This window comes from Meles meles, chromosome 21, assembly GCF_922984935.1.
Source record: "Meles meles chromosome 21, mMelMel3.1 paternal haplotype, whole genome shotgun sequence".
NCBI classification, from domain to species: domain Eukaryota; kingdom Metazoa; phylum Chordata; class Mammalia; order Carnivora; family Mustelidae; genus Meles; species Meles meles.
Genome location: NC_060086.1, coordinates 21,564,855 through 21,584,926, shown reverse-complemented (window position 1 = coordinate 21,584,926; position 20,072 = coordinate 21,564,855). Strand labels below are relative to the sequence as shown.

Here is a 20,072-nt window from a genome sequence, read left to right as displayed (position 1 = left end):
TGGACTCTGAATTTATAAAACAGAGATTAATAGTAGGACTTCCTCATAGGGCTGCTATGAGAATCAAATGAATCCATCTATCTAAAGGCCTTAAAATGGTACCCAGCCCTTAATAGGATCTCAGTAAAAATTAGCTGTCTGAGGAAGGAACGTGTCTTTTTCTTTAGGATTCCAGGGCAGCTCATGCATCATTTCCTATGTTTTCCAGGACTATTTTGCAGCTCCTTGTGGGGGGAAGGGAGGAGTGGAATGCAGACACTCAGAAGACACTTTAATTTGGTTACGTAAGCTCACATAGATTCACAAACGCAATGTCCACACTTGTTGTCAGTGGGGGGCTGGGTTGACCTGTGTAGTTGGAACGGGTTTGGGAACTTGTATGATGGATACAGAGGTCGACCAAAGTACATTTTAGCCTGGGAAGCATGCTGTCACATAAGCCACTGATTAGATTACAGAAGTGTGGCATTTTCTTATCTTTACTGTTTCAAGTGAAAAAAAATCAATATTTTCCAATTATCTCCAGTGGTGTATTAAACTCACTTTGTCATATTTCATTTCACCATCTGAGAAAGAGCAGGGGGATAGGGTCAGGAAAATACGTTGTGAGAGAAGATGAAGTCTTCACAGCAGTTCATACTCATGCCTCCTGTCCTCCTGGCATTGTCCATTCAAAAATTCGGTCATTCATTCATTCACAGATTCCGGAAATGTCTACTGATATCCATTGCATTCCAGGCAGTGTTCCAGGTATGGGAAATTCAGGGATTAAAACAAAGCCAAACAATGACCATTTCTGGGGCAGGGGGTGCAGGGGGAGACAGGCCACAACTACATTAACAAGAAAAAGATCAGATAGGAGCTGTGCAGAGGATAAAAAATAGGGCGGATGGTGTGCTAGTTAGTCCTCTCTGAAGAAGGAGGTCCCTTCCTGGTGAGATCTGATTGATAAGAAGGAGCCAACAGGAGAGGACCATAACAAAGGACCCTGTGCAGGAAGGAATCCTGAGTCCAAAGAGCAGAGGAAAGACTGGCGGGCTGCAGGTGTGTGTGGCGTGGATGTGAGCATGCGCAAGCGGAGAGCAAACCATGCAGAGAGAAATGCACTAGAGGGTTGAGCAGGCAAGGGATACAATCTCATTTTTAGTTGGCTGCCATGGGAAAAGCCCAGCAATAAGGGAGACAGGACTCTTGTCAGGTGGCTCTTTGATGATCAAGGACCTCGCAGAGGGGTGATGGGGAAGAAGGGAAAGGTTCAGAAAGTATTTGGGAGCCAGAGTCCAAAAGAACCTGCTGAGATCCATGAACATACAGCCAGCCGTTTATGGGGGAGTGAACGACTTACTGCTAAGCACCTACTATGTGCAGGGTCCTGTTCTAAGCTTTTCACGTGTACTATCGTAATGCCAGCAATAGACTGAAATGGAATCGTACTATCAGGGTTTCCAAACAGGTACTGAGAAGCTGAGCCAGACAGGCTGACCCACCGCCTACCCTCTCTGACGCCGCACAGCATTGTCCCCAGGCTCTCATGTAATTATGAAGTGAGCCACAGAATGCATGGCTAAGCATTTTTAGAAATGCACAAGCAAATGCACGTAACAGTGAGCAGGTTATAAATAACCATTTCTAGCTGCCAGCTGCTCTTTGGGTTTGGAAAGGAAAAGAGGACTTAGCATGACTTGTTTATCTCAGGTAATTTGGCAGTAAACTGGGCCCCGGGAATTTGAGTTACACAGAAAATGCAAAGGAAGAGTGACAGGGATATTGTTTCGGGCTTTCAGAAGACAGAATGTGACTTAAAGTCCCCAGAACCAGCCTAGAGGCGTGCATGGGGAATTGGAAGGAATCTGGAAGTGTATGGCAGAGCCCATGTTTACCTGTCTTCCAAACAGTCACGCTTTTTGTCTGACAGATTTCTGTTACGATGATGAGATTTCCTTAAAGGGCTCTCCCTGCTCCCCTGCAAAAATGGTCTATGGCATCAAAGTAAATGATGGCTCCAGCCTTCTGCCTAGTTGCCTATTAGGTTAGAATCTAGAAGCCTGCTTCGTTGGATCTGTAGAGAGCTTTAAAAAACTTTTTTTTAGTTACTGGTCAATATTTAAAACTTAGAAACTTTCTCCTAATACTGGACTTGTCTAGAAGAATCCGATCCGATGAGACTGGGCCCATATTCCTGCATGGTAACTGGCAGCTGGAGCCAAACAGTGATTCACCTGGGTGGCTCAGTCAGTTAAGCCTCACTCTTGGTTTTTGGCTGGAGTAGTGTTCAACAGCAACACCAAACAGTGATTCCCCTCAGGCTGGGTAAGAGCTCCAGGCTGCTCTGTCCCCGCCCTGCCACCTTACTGTGCCACAGGTGTCTTTGCAAAGGCTGCAGGTGGAAGTCCAGGAAGCTGGGCTGGGGCTAAAGACCTGTGGGGGTGGGGTAGTAATGACAGTGGGGCTGGGGTGCTCCCATTCCTGGACTTGACACAGGGGACGCTGGTAGGGATCAGGGTATAGCAAACACTGGATTAGCAGCCAGACTGACTAGTGGTTAATCCCGTTCTCCCCCTTCCTTGCTCTGACCTTGGGCAGGTTGCTTTCTCTGAGCCACAAGGCTTTGTTGTTGTGCCTAATAGGGAGTCCTGAGAGCTGTCACCTGGGGAAGAAGCTCCAGGGGTAGGTGCTCAGTAAGCACGAGGAAACCATGATTTCCAGACAGTCCGTTCGGACAGGTCTCAGTTTCCCTTTCCTTGTTCTTCCTTCCTTTTTCCTTTCTCATCTTGTCTGGCCATCTCATATAAACTTTGCCCTTAAATAAAGGAGCAGGTTACCAATAGCGTATTGGCTTAGCCAAGAAACCGTTGTTCCAATTTCCAGAAACCATATTTTGTCATCATTTCATTCTTATCTTTCACGCATTACGGATCAATCTCTTGAAAGAAGACAGTTTGTCCTGCCAAGATACTGTGTTGTCTTTCCGGCAAGCTTTGGGGTGCTGAGGTTCGCAGAGGCTACTCAATCTCCCTCTGGCAGACTCCCCCTTCTTGGGTTCCCTGATGGGAACAATCTACATTTTCCATTGTATTTTTTTAAAAAAATCTTGCATCTGCCTTTGGACATTTAATATTTTAAGTTTCTTTTAATTTTTCCAAAAGGAAATAGGTCCACGTACATCATTCAAAAATAAAAATATATAAAAAGGAACAGTGATTTCTTGTCTTTGTACACGTAGCTCTGGGTGGCTCTTCCTACAAATAGGATGGGCGTGAGTATTTACTCTAATTTTCCTCTTTCTTAGAGAAAAGATCGCATAGTTCATATACTTCCTGCCTATCAGTTTTTTCCTTATGTACAAGGAGCTTGTCCATTATTTTTTCCAGCTTCCCAGTATTCTGTGCCTTTGTGTGGATTCGCTGTATTTATTCATCCGGCCCCTACTGCCAGACTTATGGGTCATTTGCAGCATTTGTTATTGCAGATTGTGATACAGTGAATAACTTTGTACGTCCATTTCCTCTTTGTAGAGGTAATTCTTTGCAGCGGATTCCTGGAAGTGCTATTGCTGGCTCAAAAGGAAAATGCACCTGGACTTCTAAGGATATTGTCAAAATACCTTCCAAAGGTATTTTGTGTCCATATACACACCCAAAGTGTCATTCTGCACTTCTCCTCCCCTCAGTGCTCCAAAGTGCCAGCTTCCTAGCTCTTGCAAACAGTATGTTGTCAAACCTCTGATTTTTGCAAGTCCGATTAGTGAGATTAAGTGGTATTTCAGTGGGATATTTGTCATTTAAATTAAATTCCATAGATATATAAAATGAGAGCAATATAAGCTCTCCTGTTTGGACAACAGAAGAAATAAGCTCATTTTTGTGACCTCATGGCGCTACCATCCCCCAGTGGAGAGAAACAAGTTCTTTGTTCAAAGCTCCTTTGTGGCAGGGAGGTCCCAGCATGGGCCCTCTCTGCCGGCAGGATTTCCACTGGATTTATTCTCCAAAGCCCAGCCCTTCCTGCCAAGGCTGAGCATTTCACCTGAGCAGACAGGAGTGAGTGTCTAATGCCAAGCCTGCCTTACCACTGTTGGCATCTTACGGCATTTACCCGGCTGCTGGCAACACCGTCTTCTTTGATCATTGGGAAATCATTTTCATCCAACCCCTTTACTAATTGCTCTAGCAGTCCAAAGTACATTGAAAAGCTGCATCACAGAAAGAATTGCTTATATCAGCCTCCCTCCCAGGTCCGTTCTCGTGGGCTTGTACTTATCTTTAACACTCTGATTAAAGATCCGTGTGGCCTGGTGGTTAGGGCTGAAGGTTCTGGAGCCAGACTGCTCAGCTCCAGATCAGTCTCCTCTGCTCACTAGCTTGGGTGATTACGGCAGGTTTTCTAGCCTCTTTGGGTTTCAGTGACCGCATCTGACAAGCGGGATAATAATAGTGCCTATTTCTTGGGTAGCTGAGAGGGGTACATGGGTTGATTTGTTGACTTAGCCTGGAGCTCAGTGCCTGGCACAGAGTAAACCCAACTTACGGTGAGCTCCCATGGTAATCACAATGATTAATATGGTTGTGATGGTGATGATGTTAGTGATGATAGCCATTAGGAGCATACTGAGCCCTGTCACTTATAAGCTACATTTCTGTGACCTCGAAAAAGCAGTTCATTCACCCCTTTAAAGTTTTTTTTTTTTTTTTTTTAAAGATTATTTATTTATTTATTTGACAGAGAGAGATCACAAGTAGACAGAGAGGCAGGCAGAGAGAGAGAGAGAGAAGCAGGCTCCCTGCTAAGCAGAGAGCCCGATGCGGGACTCGATCCCAGGACCCTGAGATCATGACCTGAGCCGAAAGCAGCGGCTTAACCCACTGAGCCACCCAGGCGCCCCACCCCTTTAAAGTTTGCTTTTCATTTCTTCCTTGCTGGTATCAGCAGGATAGTATGTCCATCTAGAGCAAGAGTCAGCAGACTACAGCCTGGGAGCGAAATCCAGCCTACCGCCTGTGTTTGTGAATAAAGTTTTATTGGAACACAGTGGCCCCCATTTGTTTACATATAGTCTAGTGCTGCTCTTGCACCATGATGGCCAAGTCGAGTAGTTGCACCAGAGACTTCATAATTTTATGAATTTATGGCCTATAAGGTAAAAAATATTTATTCTCAGGGGCAACCGGGTGGCTCAGTCGGTTAGGCATCTGCTTTTGGCTCAGGTCAGGATCTCAGAGTCCTAGGATTGAGCCTTGCATGGGGCTTTCCACTCAGCAGTGAGTCTGCCCCTCCCTCTCCCTTTGTGATCTCTCTTGCTTTTGCTCTCTCTTCAATAAATACATAAAATCTTAAAAAAAAAAATATTTACTCTCTGGCCGTTTCTAGGACAAGTTTATCGACCCCTGACCCAGAACAGTGGTTGTAAGGATGCGGAAGATAAGGCCCATGTATTGATCTGGGCACATAGTAGGTGTCCATTTCAGTGGAGCTGTGTCCCCCAAACAGAAACATTCATGAACTTGGTGCCTAGTTCTTGCCCTCCCCCATGTCACTCTTCTTCTACCCTACAGGAAAAAGAGGGAGTAATCACCATGTGAATAATTTAGTTAGAAATACTGCACAATGATATTACGCATATGTATTTTTATCATCTACCATACATTTCCATATGCACCAAATATTTCACATGTGGAGTAGACTATAGCAATGTTTAGAAAAGGCTGTGTCCAGGGTGCCTGGGTGGCTCAGTCATCAAGCATCCGCCTTCGGCTCAGGTCATGATCCCAGGGTCCTGGGATCAAGCCCTGCATCGGGCTCCCTGCTCAGCGGGAAACCTGCTTCTCCCTCTTCCACTCCCCCTGCTTGTGTTCCCTCTCTCACTGTGTCTCTGTCAAATAAATAAAACTTAAAAAAATAAAACCTTTAAAAAACAACAACAATAACAAAAATAATAATAATTTTTTAAAAGGCCGGAAAAGGCTGTGTCCTGTGGACTGTACTTCATAGGAGGCTCACGGCTCTGTTAAGAGTAATTCTGATGCTGATTTTCCCCTGCCTGATGGTTTCAGATGCAGAGGAAGACTCCCCTCCCCTCTGAAGGGTAGCACTGAGTGTTATGGTCTGCATCTAGAGCAAAGTAAAACCAAACAGTCAGAATATTCTAACTACTGAAAATAAGTCCAAAATGGGAATAAAATCTCTGAAGTCCTACATGGGAGAATATTATATGCCTTCATGTCTTTTTCATTTTTGGGGTGTTTTTTCCCCCGTTCCCAGGCACGTGTCTGTTTTATAATGTGAGGTCCACATGTATCACTTACATTTGGCCTTATTTAACGTCTCATAGCTAAAAATGACAGGTCACCTTGCAAAATGCAGGGGAATACCTCAATTTTGCAAGCAACATCTTTTGATATTAATGTCACCTTCTTCCACCTCCCTCCCTGAGTGTCGTGAGAATACGATGAGATCTAAGTAGGACGATATTTCAAGATGCTAAGTGCAGTAGACAGGTCTGGTTGTAATCACATTCTTTCTGTCCTTGGCAGGAAGGAGCAGCCTCCACGTGGAGCTACCGAGAGGAGAGAGGGGCTCAGTGGTGTGAGGACTGGGCTTTAGATTACAAGTGTGCATAATTAGTGTGGGTTATCTTCATTGGAAAATAAGCCAGTTATTTTCCAATTTCATGAATAAGCAGCTTCTAATGAACTCCGGTAGAGAGATTTGCTTTCCAATTTCAGTTGTTAAGTTCTATGTTCTTTGTATTAATGGGTTGTTTTTATGGCCCACCTTAATGTTTTTCTTACTGTTCTCTATTGGTGTAACAGAATTTTAGGGATGAAAAGCAACTCCCTAGGTGATTTGCCCTCTCTCTCTCTTTTTTTTAAAGATTTTATTTATTTGATGGAGAGAGAGATCACAAGTAGGCAGAGAGGCAGGCAGAGAGAGAGGGGAAGCAGGCTCCCTGCTGAACAGAGAGCCCGATGCGGGGCTCGATCCCAGGACCCTGAGATCATGACCTGAGCTGAAGGCAGAGGCTTAACCAACTGCGCCACCCAGGTGCCCCGATTTGCCCTCTCTTTTAAAATAAAAATAAAAATTAAAATTAAAAAAATGGGAAGAAAATATGGCCCAGAAGGATCCTGGGGGATCCTGTGACTTATCCAAGATCTCATAACTGGTCCGCTGTCCACTGGACCATGTCCCTAAGTGTGTGTCTAACCAGCACCAGAAGGGCTGCAGCCAGACTCTGGGAACTGCCATGTTTGCCCCTGGACTAGCTCTGCTTTCCTTCTGCTCCCTGGTTTTGTTCAGGGGGCCCTCTCCCTGCTGGCATCTTACTTATCTTAGCACTGCCTCTGCTGGTAGAACACTCTGGTCTGACCCCTGGTCTCTAAGCCTCCCTGTCCCCTTCCAGCTCCAGGCCAATCTCCTGGCTCCTGGCCTTGCCTTGTGTGGCCTACGACTGGGCATGCCATCCTCTCTGGTCGGTCTTATGGCCTACAGTGAGTCCCTGGACTGACAGCTTAGACCAAGGGCAGTCAAGGGTTTCTGGGAGATGCCACTCTGGTTCTTCCCTCCAGAGCATTGAGGGTCAGGAGGTGGGATAAAATGAGTCCCAACAACCCAGATCCCCTGAGCCTTAATTTTGGGCCTTCTTAATTTTTTAAATTAATAAACCTTATTTTTTAGAGCAATTTTAGGTCCATAGCAAAGTTGGGTAGAAAGTACAGTGCGTTTTCATAAACCCTCCCCATCTGCACACAGTACAGCCTTTTCCCCCCTGCTGGCATCCAGCATCTCAGTGGTACGTTAAGTGGGTATCTGTGGAACGCAATGGCAGACATGTAGTCAATTTCAGTCACTTTGCTCTGCCTGGGCATTCTCTGGTAGTCTGTCCCCCAACGTATTTCAAATTCTGTCTTTCCAAATGAATTTAAAATTCCAATTGACTGCAGTTGGATTACTGAGGTTGGGGTCCTGTACAGCCTTGGAGCTCCCCTCCCAGGACAGGGAGGAAAGGGAGAGAGAAGGAGGCAGCTTAGGGTGTCCTTATGAGCTGAGCAGATAACCCAACGGACATCTACCCTACCATGATATTTTATAATTCAAGGTCTCCTATAAATTCTCTGGCTGACTCTTTTCCAAATCCTTTATTAATATTGGCCCCAAATTCTGGCAATTGCCAGAGTTTCATCTTCGGACCTTCATTCTTCCCCTTATTCTCACTTTCTTGGAAAGAGTGTCCTCCTTTGACTGGTGCTTCATACCAGCTCTGAGGTCCCCCACTCTCTGCCCCCCACACCCATGTAGACCTACTGGAAGTGGCCACATCCAGAGACAAACATCTTTCCTCTGAGACTCAGTCCCTGCTTCTTGCCTCTTGATAAGTCATTGCTAAGCCTTTTTGCTCCTGCTTTGGAGCACTCTTGGGTAATGGGACGTATGGTACTGATTTTCTCACAAATAGCCACCTGTGAGGAAAGCTGGATAATTTGGAAGACACATGGGCAAGGCGCAGAGGTTCCCATGTTACCTTTTAAAACTAAGGCAATCCATTAATTTTCCATCAAGGAATCCTTTTATAATGGACACTTGCAAAAAGTTGTGAAAACTGCATTTGGAACAGCATATTTAAACTGTATGATGTTAAGCTGTTGAATTTATGCATACTTTCAAATGTTAGTCTTCCAGTTTTCTAAGAAAAGCAACAGTCTCTCTGAAATTGCCCGTTATATAGGAAATGTGGGTGATTACTGCTAATTCACATCTGTACCATCACCTAGATAGCGAGTTTGGGGGTTTGGTGAAGCCCACTGGTGTACGCTGATCAAAGGTTATGTGTATGCACACTATGGAAGGCATTTTTGTGGAAGGCATTTTATATAATTCCAAACATTTTAATAAAAATGTAATTCGACTGGGAAATCTTCTGTTGGCCCTGGCAGAGTGCAGATAATGTTCCAGATTAAAGAGCTGAGGCTTTGTTCATTACAGTCAAACGACACAAGTGTGTGAATTACCATTTCCTTGCTGTTGGTCTATTTCAAGAGTATGCCATTTTCCCACTATAATAATAGGCTACACTTTCTTAAAATCATTTGATTATGATTGGTCCCGTCTATTCAGTTTGCAAATAAAAAGCTTTTGTGGTGATAAACTAGCTGTTTTAAAATAGCCTTCATCTCTGGTTCTGCTTTTGAACTGCTACAGGTCAGACTCTGCGAAAGGCTGACAGAAGCCGGTCATGCTCGCGGGAGAAAAAGGAGGTAAATGTGTCACTGGTGAGGGTGGGTGGGAGGCAGCTTTGTTTGAAGGAAGCCTTCCGGTGAATAAGAATGCCTGGATCTCCTGCTTGTCTCTCTCCGAGTCTCCAGCTTGAATCCTGGCCCAGAAGATATCTGGCACCTTGAGGTCTCAGCCAGAGTGTCACTGTTAGTAACAGTCTCTTAGGAAGTGTATCAGTTAGCTTTGTCTGTGTAACAAATTAAACCCACGTTTTAGGGATGTCAGCAACAGTGCTTTTAGGTCATGATTTTGTGGGTCGGCAATGTGGACTCAGCAGTTCTGATTTCAGCTGGGCTCACTGTGCCTTTGCGGTGAGGATTATGTCACCTTGGGGATGGGAATACCATGGCTTCAACTCTCTTTTAGTGCTTTCTCATCCACCAGCAAGCCAGCCAGCTTTGTTCTTCTGGAGGTTCTGGGGGTCAAGAGCATGAAGAGCAGAAGCTGCAGCCCTTCTTGAGCCCTGGGCTTGGAATCAGCATGGTGTCCCTTCTGCCAACTTGGTTTTCTTTAAAGCAAGTCACACGGTCAGGCCAGGTTGGAGGGGTGGGGAAGTAGGCCTCACCTCTGCATGGGAAATCTACAAATACCACGGCCGTTCTTGAAACCTGCCCTACTAAGCCCACCTGCCCTGTGCCCAGCAGAAGGGATGAGGGGGACACAGCCCTGATCTCACAGTGGGCGCTGTATAGATGGAAGGGATGTGCAGTGGGGTCATCATAACGCTGTGTGAGAAGGACAAAGAGTGGAATTTCAGTACAGAAAAGGGCTCACCTGACTCTGCCAGTGATCTCCAGAAAGGCAGGCGGAAAAGCCGATACGCAGCCTTCCTCTTTAGAATGAGCAGCAGTTTTTCGGGCCAAGTGAAGAGTGTGGTCAAAGTCAAAGTCAGACACGGATAAGGAAGATTGCAAGATTACTGAGCCGTTGGGGCGCCTGGGTGGCTCAATGGGTTAAAGACTCTGCCTTCGGCTCGGGTCATGATCCCAGGGTACTGGGATTGAGCCCGCATCAGGGTCTCTGCTCAGTGGGGAACCTGCTTCCTCATCTCTCTCTGCCTGCCTCTCTGTCCACTTGTGATCTCTGTCTGTCAAATAAATAAATAAAATCTTAAAAAAAAAAAAAAAAAGATTACTGAGCCGGAGGGTACAAAGTAGAAGCAAGGACCCAGACGGTACCTCAGGGCCCTTGGATCCAGTCTCGAGCTCACTGGAGTTTGAATTTGGGTCTTATGTAGCCACAGATGGGTGTAGGGGAACAGGGTGTGAAGGCACGAGGCTCATCTTAAGTATTGACCAAATCTTGAAATTCGTCCTGCGTCCTCAGAGTTGGCCTCACCCTCAGCCAAGTGAAGCAGGTTGGGGTTGGACCGCAAAGGGCTGTGGGTGCTTTGCAGTGGCTGTCATCCTGTCCCCTCTTGTCTCCTTTCTCAGCTGTAGCCAGAACAGCCAGCGTGGGTTTCCTTTTTATTTAAGCCACCTGCCTGGGACAAGGGCTAGGACCTTGGTGCTGCTGAAAACATCTAAATGTCAGCCCTGATGGCCATTCTAGAAACTGAACCAGAGTGGATTCTGTCACTCCTTCCTGATAGGAACATTTTTCTGGAAGCAGAGCTGGTGTGTGTATCTCCCACAAAGTCCTTCCAGGGACTTGGAGGGTAGAAGAGCTGGAACAGGAGTGAGCACAGGCCACAGCAGGCTCCCAGACCCCTTGGTCAAGTGACTTAGCGTCGGCTCCCCCAACGCCAGGAACGAAGTATTTCAACCGAGGTTTTCGGTCACAGAGTAACATCCTGACATTTATCCATCTGAAGACATTGGCTGGAAATCGACAAAGCAGGGCAGCAGGAAAGGAGATACTCACTTCCCCCTCTGTCTTTCTCCTTGGCAACAAGGACTCCCTGATTGCTGCTTTCCTGGCTCCTCCCATCATACCAGTTGCCCGAGAGCACTTCAGCTCCCTCCTCTTCTGCAAAGTGCATGCAACGAGAGAAAGAGAGTGGAGATGTTTATCACAATTTCTAAGTTTCGCCCCGAAAGAGATTTAAAATGGTTCCAGGCCTTTCTGGAAAAGAGGGTGCTGACTCTGTCAGCAGGGCTTTTGTTTGGTTAGAGAATCAAGAGAAAGAGATGGCAAACTGCCAGGATGTTCATCTTGATCTGTGAGAACATGCTTTTCCTGCCCACTTCCTTCTGCAACCCGCACCCCCATCACCTGTGAAATCTGTACTTCCTGAGACTCGTGCCTAATGCAGGATGCTAGGTAGAGATCAGACTCTGTCACCATGAAAGGCAAGGGGAAGACGAGCTGGTTGTAACAGACAGAGAGGCGCATCCTGCTGCTTCGGTGGTGAAGTGGCACGGGCCCGGTCGCACCAGGGCAGGTGAACGTGCTATTTCCTTCCTGGGTTGGGACTGGGTAGTTCTCCATGTGGTCATGGGCCGACCCGGCAAGGGGAGGAGGGGAGGCTGTTCGCAGTGAGCTCGGCAGGCCAAATTCAGCCCCAAGATGTGTTTTATTTGGCCCAGACCCTATTCCGTTTAAAAAAAAAATTAGCTGTCCACATTTACAATTTTCGCATAAAAATGTGCACTCTGGCTTCTTTGATAAAATGGAGAATAACAGCAGAGGCCCTATTCCCATGAAGCAACGTTGGGCCATGGCTGGTGTGTGGGGGCCCTCCGTTCTGCCATCTCTGCCTTCCACACACACACACTGCTGAGCAGCAGACAGGTGTCAGCAACCGCACTGTGACCAGCCCCATGCCAAGGGCTTTGTTTCAGTGGTCACAAACATTGCTGCCCGTTAGAGTCACCCTGGAGCTTTTTAAATACCCTGAAGATTAGGCCTTTTTCCAGACCAGTTAAATCCCCATCTTTGGGGGGTGGGATACCCCCCCCACACCCCAAGCCACAGTTGAGAACCAGTGCTTGGTCTGTATTAAGTAACCCCGGCTCTCAGCCAGTGCTGAGCAGTGCATGCCTGCATGGCCCCAGGACACCCCAATTTTCAAGCCCTCCCACAGACACATAAACCCCCATCAGGTGCTGGAGGAGGGAGAGCGGGCTTCCTGGAAGAGACCACGTAAACCGAGGCTTTGGAAGAGCTCTAGTCCTTTCAGAAACATGCGTCTGATGGTTAACTTGAAGCCGGTAGATACTTTCCATTTAGCTGGTAAAAATATTCTTGGCCTTGTCTCTAACAAGTATTCATGGTTTCTGCCTGTGGAGATTATATAGTGTTTATGGCCCTTGGTCTTGAATTATTCATGATTTTGAAATTGTGGTCATTGTAGTTTACTCAAAAATCATTAGGAAGTAAATTTATCACACAGTGTTTAAAAACGTGGAAAAGAAAACCACAAAGGAGGAAAAAGATCTGTGTTCATCAGCCCCCCAGCATCCATCCTATTGGCTGTGGCACTGTGGGGCTCAACGGCCATGGCGCTGGGGACAGCACAGAGCTACTCGGGCCCCACGAGACGGAGTTAGTACCCACAGTGTACTCCTCCTGCCTCAGATCCCGGTCATATGACCTTGGCTGATTCTCTTGACCCCTCTCACCACCTTTTGAGATTTCTGTTTACTAGGCAGTAATGCGTTAAAGTACCCTGCACAGTACCAGACCCGTAGTAAGCATTCCATAAATGTTAGTTGTTACATTATTTTAATCATTTCTTAGCATGTCTAATATTTAACAGAGAGGTATTCGTGTCCTTGGACAGAGAAGGTGCGCGAGTGTACTTCCTGCTGAAGGGATGTCCCTTGCTCCAGCTGGACTGGGAGCTGATTCCAATCTTCCAGTCTCCTGACTGTGTGCCCCTAGTCAGGCTAGATCCAGCGCCCTTACTCTGAACCAGTCTGAGAGTCTCCAGTGATAATGAACTGCCTTCTTTCGCAGCTGATTGGAGATTCTGAAAAATGCTGTTAACAGCACACTAATCTGCTGAGCTCACTTTGCAAAGGACTACAAAAGTCGTTTAACTCAACCACCAAGAAAATGCTAAGCTTTCCCTTTGCATGCACGTACAAGCACACACACTTGTACACATGCACACGTGCACGCTGGCACACACACAAACACATACACACACACAAGTACTTCTTGCTGTTAAGCAAAGTCTTTCATTGCAAGGACTAGAGACTCCTTCCATCTTTGCCATGCAAAAGAGGAATTGGATTTCAGGAGAACACAGCGAAGGAGGGAGTCCAGGATTCCGGCTGCCTCCAGGGATGGGGAATGCCCGATGACCCTCTCTGTACCATCATGAACGTGCCGCTGCTCCTCTCTGGTCTATGTACCTCATCACTGTCTTGCTCTTCCTGCTCCTTCCCTCTCCTTTCCTCCCTCCCTTCTCCCAGTTCAGACGCAGAAAGAGTCTGATTGACCTGGTAGTCAATACCAAAGGGTATTTGGGGGACACAGTGCTCCTGCTATCACCTCCCAGGTGCCCTCCCAAGAAGCAAACACAGTAAGCAACGGCTTATGTGTCCTTCCAGAAATCTTGCACAGACATGCAGCTGTACAGAACAGATCTGTCCCTGTTTGTTCCCGTGATAGCACAACACATGATACTTTTTCCTTGGATTTTTTTTTCACTTAATACCATGTGTTGGAGAGCATTCCATAGTGGGACATGTGCTTGGACCTCATCCATTCCTCTTTGTGGCTGCGTAGTGCTCCACTGTGAATTCACGGAAGCACAGTCCTTTCTCTGAGACTCTTGGGGCCAAATGTGTTTCACTGTTTTAGAATTTAGAAAGTAACACCATCCCAGTGTGGCCTGGGATAACAGCCTATGATCAAACACATTGACACATCTGCAGGGAAATACGATTATTCATACTAAGTAGGATAAGCAAAAGTTGTAAGTTTCATGTGAGTTCTGATCTGATCTGGTTCTGATACCAAATAAATGCATGTAAGTGAGTGTGGACCCGTCCATAGATAATGTACCGTTCCTGGTTGACAGCTCTCTAGGCTGTTAAGAGAATTTGCTAGCAGAAGCGCACTGTAAAGAATACCCTTGAGCAGACATCTTTGTGTACATGTCCAAAGCTGAAATTCTTTTTTTTTTTTCCATTTTATTTATTTTTTCAGCGTAACAGTATTCATTCTTTTTGCACAACACCCAGTGCTCCATGCAAAACGTGCCCTCCCCATTACCCACCACCTGTTCCCCCAACCTCCCACCCCTGACCCTTCAAAACCCTCAGGTTGTTTTTCAGAGTCCATAGTCTCTTATGGTTCGCCTCCCCTAAAGCTGAAATTCTTAAAAGTGGAATGACTGACTCAAAGAGTATGCTCTTTTTAAAAACGGACATTGTCACTTGGTCTCCCAACAGCATGAGAGAGTCAAAGCTTTTGTTCCAGGCCACTCTATAGCATGCTGGCCACAGTGACGTGTGGCTGTCCACACCAGGACCATTCAGTGGCCACTCCCTTATGCTCTCCAGTCTGCTTTTCTCAGAAGGGAGTAGGAGCAAGGCAGCTGTTTGGAGAAGTACTGGGAGGCATGTCCAGCACCTTGATTTCTAAAAGCCATATTTTCTGGGCCCTTGGCTCTGAGCACCTTGCTTGACTGGTTGCCAGAGCACCAGTGGAACTAGTGACTTGTAAGTTTCAGACTCCCCTGGTATGCAGTGAAGAGACCCTTCCCCTTCCTCATTTCTGATCCCAGGCTTCTTGCCACTTCAGCCTTCTGGGGAATAGAGCATTGGCCCTTCCATATTTACAGATCTCAACCCCTTTGTTTAAAATTTTTAAAAAATTTTTTAAAAAGTAAAAAAAAAAAAATAATAAAAATTTTTAAAAATAACCAAAGAAGAAGAAGAAGAGTGGGAGAGGGGAAATAAAACAATGCAGGCTGATAGCCCTATATTACAAGAGCCTGTCCAGTGTGACAGCTGACATTCCAAATCCGTACTTTTCCCAGAATGAAAGCTTTTAGTTCACATTTCTGGGCAGAGAAGGACTAAATCCATTTTTCATCCAGTTGCCAACCACATTCCCCGTTGCAGAGTTACAACTGTCAGTCTTTTGGCCCGTTGAGGTCTTGGTCTCTGCAGCTCTGAGGATTTGGAGGTGGGGGAGCCCTCATGACACTGACAACTTCTGATCACTCCAGGGCAAACAAGTCATGTGGTGGGCTTCGAAGCCACTTAGCAAAGTAGGGGAATCCTGGGAATGCTGGAACCAAACAGCCTGGATTCTTAGCTTACCCACCCCATCACTCAGGTCAGTTGCTTATCCTGCCTGTGCCTTGACTTTCTCGTCTAAGGAGTAGGGATCATAGGGAGCCTGCATCAGAGGGTCGTGGGAAGAATTCAGTGATTTAATATGTGTAAAGTCCTGGCAAGAGTGCTTGGCACCTACTAGGAGCTCAGTAAATGTTGTGTGCTGTCATTTAGGACTGGCAAGGGCAAAGTCACCTGTTTATTTAGAAAGCTCATCCCTTCAGAGTCAGAGGTGGTTGAGAGGTCTTACCATGGAAAAACAGGCCACAGGTGGGCCGGTGTTCCTCACCCCTTTGCGGGTGATGGAAACTCATTGCACCAAATGGCCAGCCTACTCTGAGACCCCCACAGTCAGGCCAGGAGCCTGGGAGACATGTCCACAGATATAGTGCCCGTAACCCACGTTTGACAGCAGGGCTAAGACGAGCCTCAGAAAGCAAAGAGAATCAATTTCTGATAAAATGCCAGGAAGGAGATTGACACGTCGGAAACCTTTCGGGTATCAGCTTAGCTTCCAGTACAAGATTAAACTCTAGGAAAAACCCATCAGAGAGCCACAATTTGTGACCAGAAAGAGATAATGTTGACAGCTTCCCCTTCCCGGGTCTGTTTTGGGTAAACAATGTGCCCTTCAAAAGAGCTTCATCAAAGTTTTCTCTATTTCCAGATCCGAGGCATGAAATTGCCTTGAAAATGTCTCCCTCTACCTCCCCACCCCCAAATTCACTTTGTGGAATACAGAATGTGGTTAGAAATGAGAATGATGCTAAGAGAAGAAGCTTCCTGTGAATGCCTCTTGAAAGGCATGTCTGCTGGGGGAAAAGGGCCTGTGGACACTTCTGGAAGAGCAGGACAAGGGCCGTGTCAGTGCCAGGCCACGTGGGCCCCAGCCCCCACTGCTGACTGTGGGTACACTTACTGTCCCCTCGCTGGACCTCCATTTCCTCTGTGTCCCCCCAGTCTGACAAGAGCCGTTGGTTCTGTGACCCCCACTTTTGTAGGGTTCACAGGCTGTCTCTCAGACTGTTCAGGCGATGGGAGCCTTCCTCAAACTAGCCTCAGCCTTTCCTAGCTGAAAAGTTCAGGGGTGGACCACACCAGGCATGGCTAGAGACAGGTTCTCATTCAGTCCCTCCAGATTCATCCATGCCCGCCCTCCCCGCCTACCCCAGCAGGCTGTTCCATCTCAGAGCAAGCTGGCCACCAGTAGCCCCAGGTTCACTGCATAGAAGCAGGAAGACACGTTGTGGGGAGAGGCACAGGGGCTGGAGCCAGAAGGCCTGGGGTTGAATTCCAGCTCCTCACTTACTGTGTATCCACCTGCGGGCCTCAGTTTCTTCATATGTAGAATGGGGATACTAGCGGCACCCTGCTCACCGTATCTTCAGGGGTGCTCTAAGCAGTGCCCGGCATGTAGTAAGCCCCGAGAAAGTGACAGGTACTTCCTCCTCTCCTTTCCTCCCTGTCTTTACTATAATTCTCTCAACAGTGGCAGCCAGAGAAAGCATTTTGAGACCCACGGCCAGCCCAGGGTTTATGACATCCCGGTGACGTGGCTGGGGTGGGGGTTGACCCCATGGGAAGTACTTGCTGGGGAAGGGGTGTTTGCCCAAAGGAGAATCAGGATCCAGTTCCCAGAAGAAGGCAGAGAAAGGTAGACAGCGAGTGGGCAGAAGGTCACAGCTGTGCAGCACACGGCTGCCTTGCGGTGGGGACGGTGAGGCCGACAACAGTGCCGCTGTTCTGGCACTCATGAGAGCCCGTGAAGTGAGCAGCCTTGTCCTCATCTTGCGAGTGAGGGCCCCTGGCTCACAGCAAGGAGGCAAGCTACCCAGTTCCCGCTGCAAGTACGGGGCTGCACTGGTATTCCACATTGTGAACACCGTAGAAAGTGGCAAGTGCCTGCATCTCCTCCAGGGGACCTCACGTGAGTTCTGTGGCCATCCCAAGCCTCATTTTCCTTTCTTTTTTTTTTTCGGCATGACCTCCACTTTCCTTTTTTTCCAGAGACGGTTTTTCTTTGGTCCTCAAGGACCTTGCTTCTCAGCTGGGCTTCCGTGCAGTCTGTGGGGCACCTCCCATGGGTCGCAGCTCTGGGAGAGGGTGTTTGATCCTAACGGGGGCTGCACGAGCATGATTCCTGCCTGCCTTGCTGCCAGGGGCCCAAGTCACACAGTCATGGGGTTTCCCCTGCAGCTTGGGAACCACCTAGGCACACAGAATGCTCACTTTGGAAACGTCCCTGATGGCTGTGGCCTCTACTGTGTTGCAAATGACGGATTTCCTAATGTCCTCGCATAGGGACACACACTGGATAGCGCTGGCGTGGCAAATAGGCTGCACGTGGCTGCAGCCTTTTTTGGGCCATCTTGGAAGTGGGCCCCAAGAGCAAAGATCAGTTTCTTGATCTGTAAAATGGGCATCTTCGCTCCTTCCTCCCTAGTCTGAAGACTCAAGGGAGGTTGAGAGAGATGAACACATGAAGCCCAGCCCCACTCGGGTCACCGACTGGCTCTCCCACAGGCCACGTTCCGTCTTCTCCCCGTGGACCCTATTGCCAGTTCAGAGTTACACTGCAGGACTGCATCTGTCCTCCTGGGACCAAAAGACTGGACATGTGAGTAGGGAGGCAGGGGCAATGACAGACAGATCACTCCAAGCCAAGCTGGTCTGATACTTACTCCATGAGTCCCCAAGTGCAGTTAATGACCGCTGGATTCCAATCTGAGGCCGATGAAGAGAGTATGTGCCCCACCCCCACCCCCACTTTATGATTCAGCCCAAAACTGTGAAGCAAATATACGCAACTTCATTGAAGTTCTCCACTTCTTTTCTGTTCCCTTTTTTGATCTAGAAACCTAAACTCTTCCAAAAAATTATTCTTTAGGAAGCCCATACTTTGTTGATGCTCCGGATGATGGTTGGCACAAGAGAGATGGAATGGCAGGAGGGGTCAAGGACAGGGCAGGGGTCTAGCCCAGACTGTCGGCGCTCGCATCCTGGCTCTAGCTGTGGGGGCTTTGGCAAGTTATTTGCTTCCGTTATGTAGGTCTGTGCCTCAGTTTCCCCATCTGCAGAGCGGAACTGAAATGGAGTACTTGGACATGTGTATGGTCCTCCCTTCTCCCCCGGGGGCGTCCTGTCCAGCTGTGCTGCCAGCAGGGGGAGCACCGGAGGCGGGGCTGGTCCATCCACACCCACCTGGCTGGGGCCCACATTAGACATTTTTCATCTCTTTCTGATTCCAGAGCTAATGGATGCTGACTGTTGAGAAATTAGAAAATATGGAAAAGGTACACCAATCCATCATTATTCTACCACCTAGATCATGCCACTCACTTGTTTTCATGTTTCCTTCTGGCTTTTTTGTGCACACGTACCTATATGTCAGATTTAGGATCGTGCTATGGGACAATTAGAAATGTCTGCCTTCCAGGGTGCCTGTGTGGCTCCATCAGCTAAGCGACTGATTCTTGATTGTGGCTCAGGTCATGACCTCAGGGTCGTGAGATCGAGTCCTACATCAGTCTCCACGCTGAGTGTGGACCCTGATTGGGATTCTCTCTCTGTTCTGTCCCTCTGCCCCTCCCCTTGCTCTCTCTCTTTAAAAAAAAAAAAAAAAAAAAAAAAGGAAAAGGAAAGAAATGCCTGCCTTCCATTCTTATTTTCAGCTTTTTATTTATTGAGAGCTATAACTTACATAGAATAAAGTGGATGATCTTGATCTTAAGTACATAGTTTTAAGAATTTGCACAAGGGAGTACACCTGGAAATAGCCAGTTCTCAGTGGAAGGTTCATCTTTCTAGACTTCATTCTATTTGTACAGTTCTATTCATTGTTTCCATGGGGAGGTATTTGGCTGCACATAACAGAAAACCCAACTAATAATGGCCTGAATTGAGGGTCAGCAAGTTTTTTTGTAAAAGGTCAGATAATACATGTTTTAGGCTTCATAGGCCACACTGTCTCTATCTCAGCTCTGTCATTATCCCAGGAAGGCAGCCATATTCAATATGTAAATGAATGGGTGTGGCTGTGTTCCAATAAAACTTTATTTACAAAGATAGGTGGCAGCCAGATTTGGCCTATAAGCTGTAATTGGCTCACCCTGGGCTTGACAGCAAGGATTCGTGTGGCTCCAGTGGCAAGAAATCTGGAAATACCCTCATAAGAAAAACCTAATTTACATTCCTCCCAAAAATATTTGAGAATGCCAGCAATCTTGCCAATAGTGGGTATTAGCAGCCTTTTATGTTTTTGCCAACATTCTTTGTCCTCATTCCTGTGTTTTGGGTAAATGCCGCTCCCTCATCTTCCAGCTCAGTGATTTTCTCTCTGTCTGTATCTAGGCTGCTCTTCACTGTCTTTTGATCTTTTTATTTTGATGATTAAATCTTTCATTCATGATTTCTAATTAATTCTTCTCCATACTAGGTTATTCTTGTTTGATGGAGACAGTGTCCCCTGTTATCCCTCCAAAAGTATTAAATATACTTAAATATACTTAAAATGTCTCTGTTTGCATCACTATCCTGATGTCTTTGGTTGTTGTCCTTCTGTTAATT

At 47.0% G+C, this 20,072-nt stretch overlaps 1 protein-coding gene across 3 annotated transcripts in view; it reads left to right on the top strand.

The window, feature by feature from the left end:
• LOC123933718 (katanin interacting protein) overlaps positions 1 to 20,072 on the top strand; it is a 179,071-nt gene that overhangs the window by 10,035 nt on the left and 148,964 nt on the right. For 2 of the 3 annotated variants that reach the window (XM_045993193.1, XM_045993195.1), the window contains exon 2: positions 9,196 to 9,251. The exons of the other annotated variant lie outside the window; for it this stretch is intronic. In XM_045993193.1, coding sequence (XP_045849149.1) covers positions 9,196 to 9,251 — 56 coding nt within the window. The remainder of the gene's footprint in view (positions 1 to 9,195; positions 9,252 to 20,072) is intronic. 3 annotated transcript variants of the gene reach the window in all.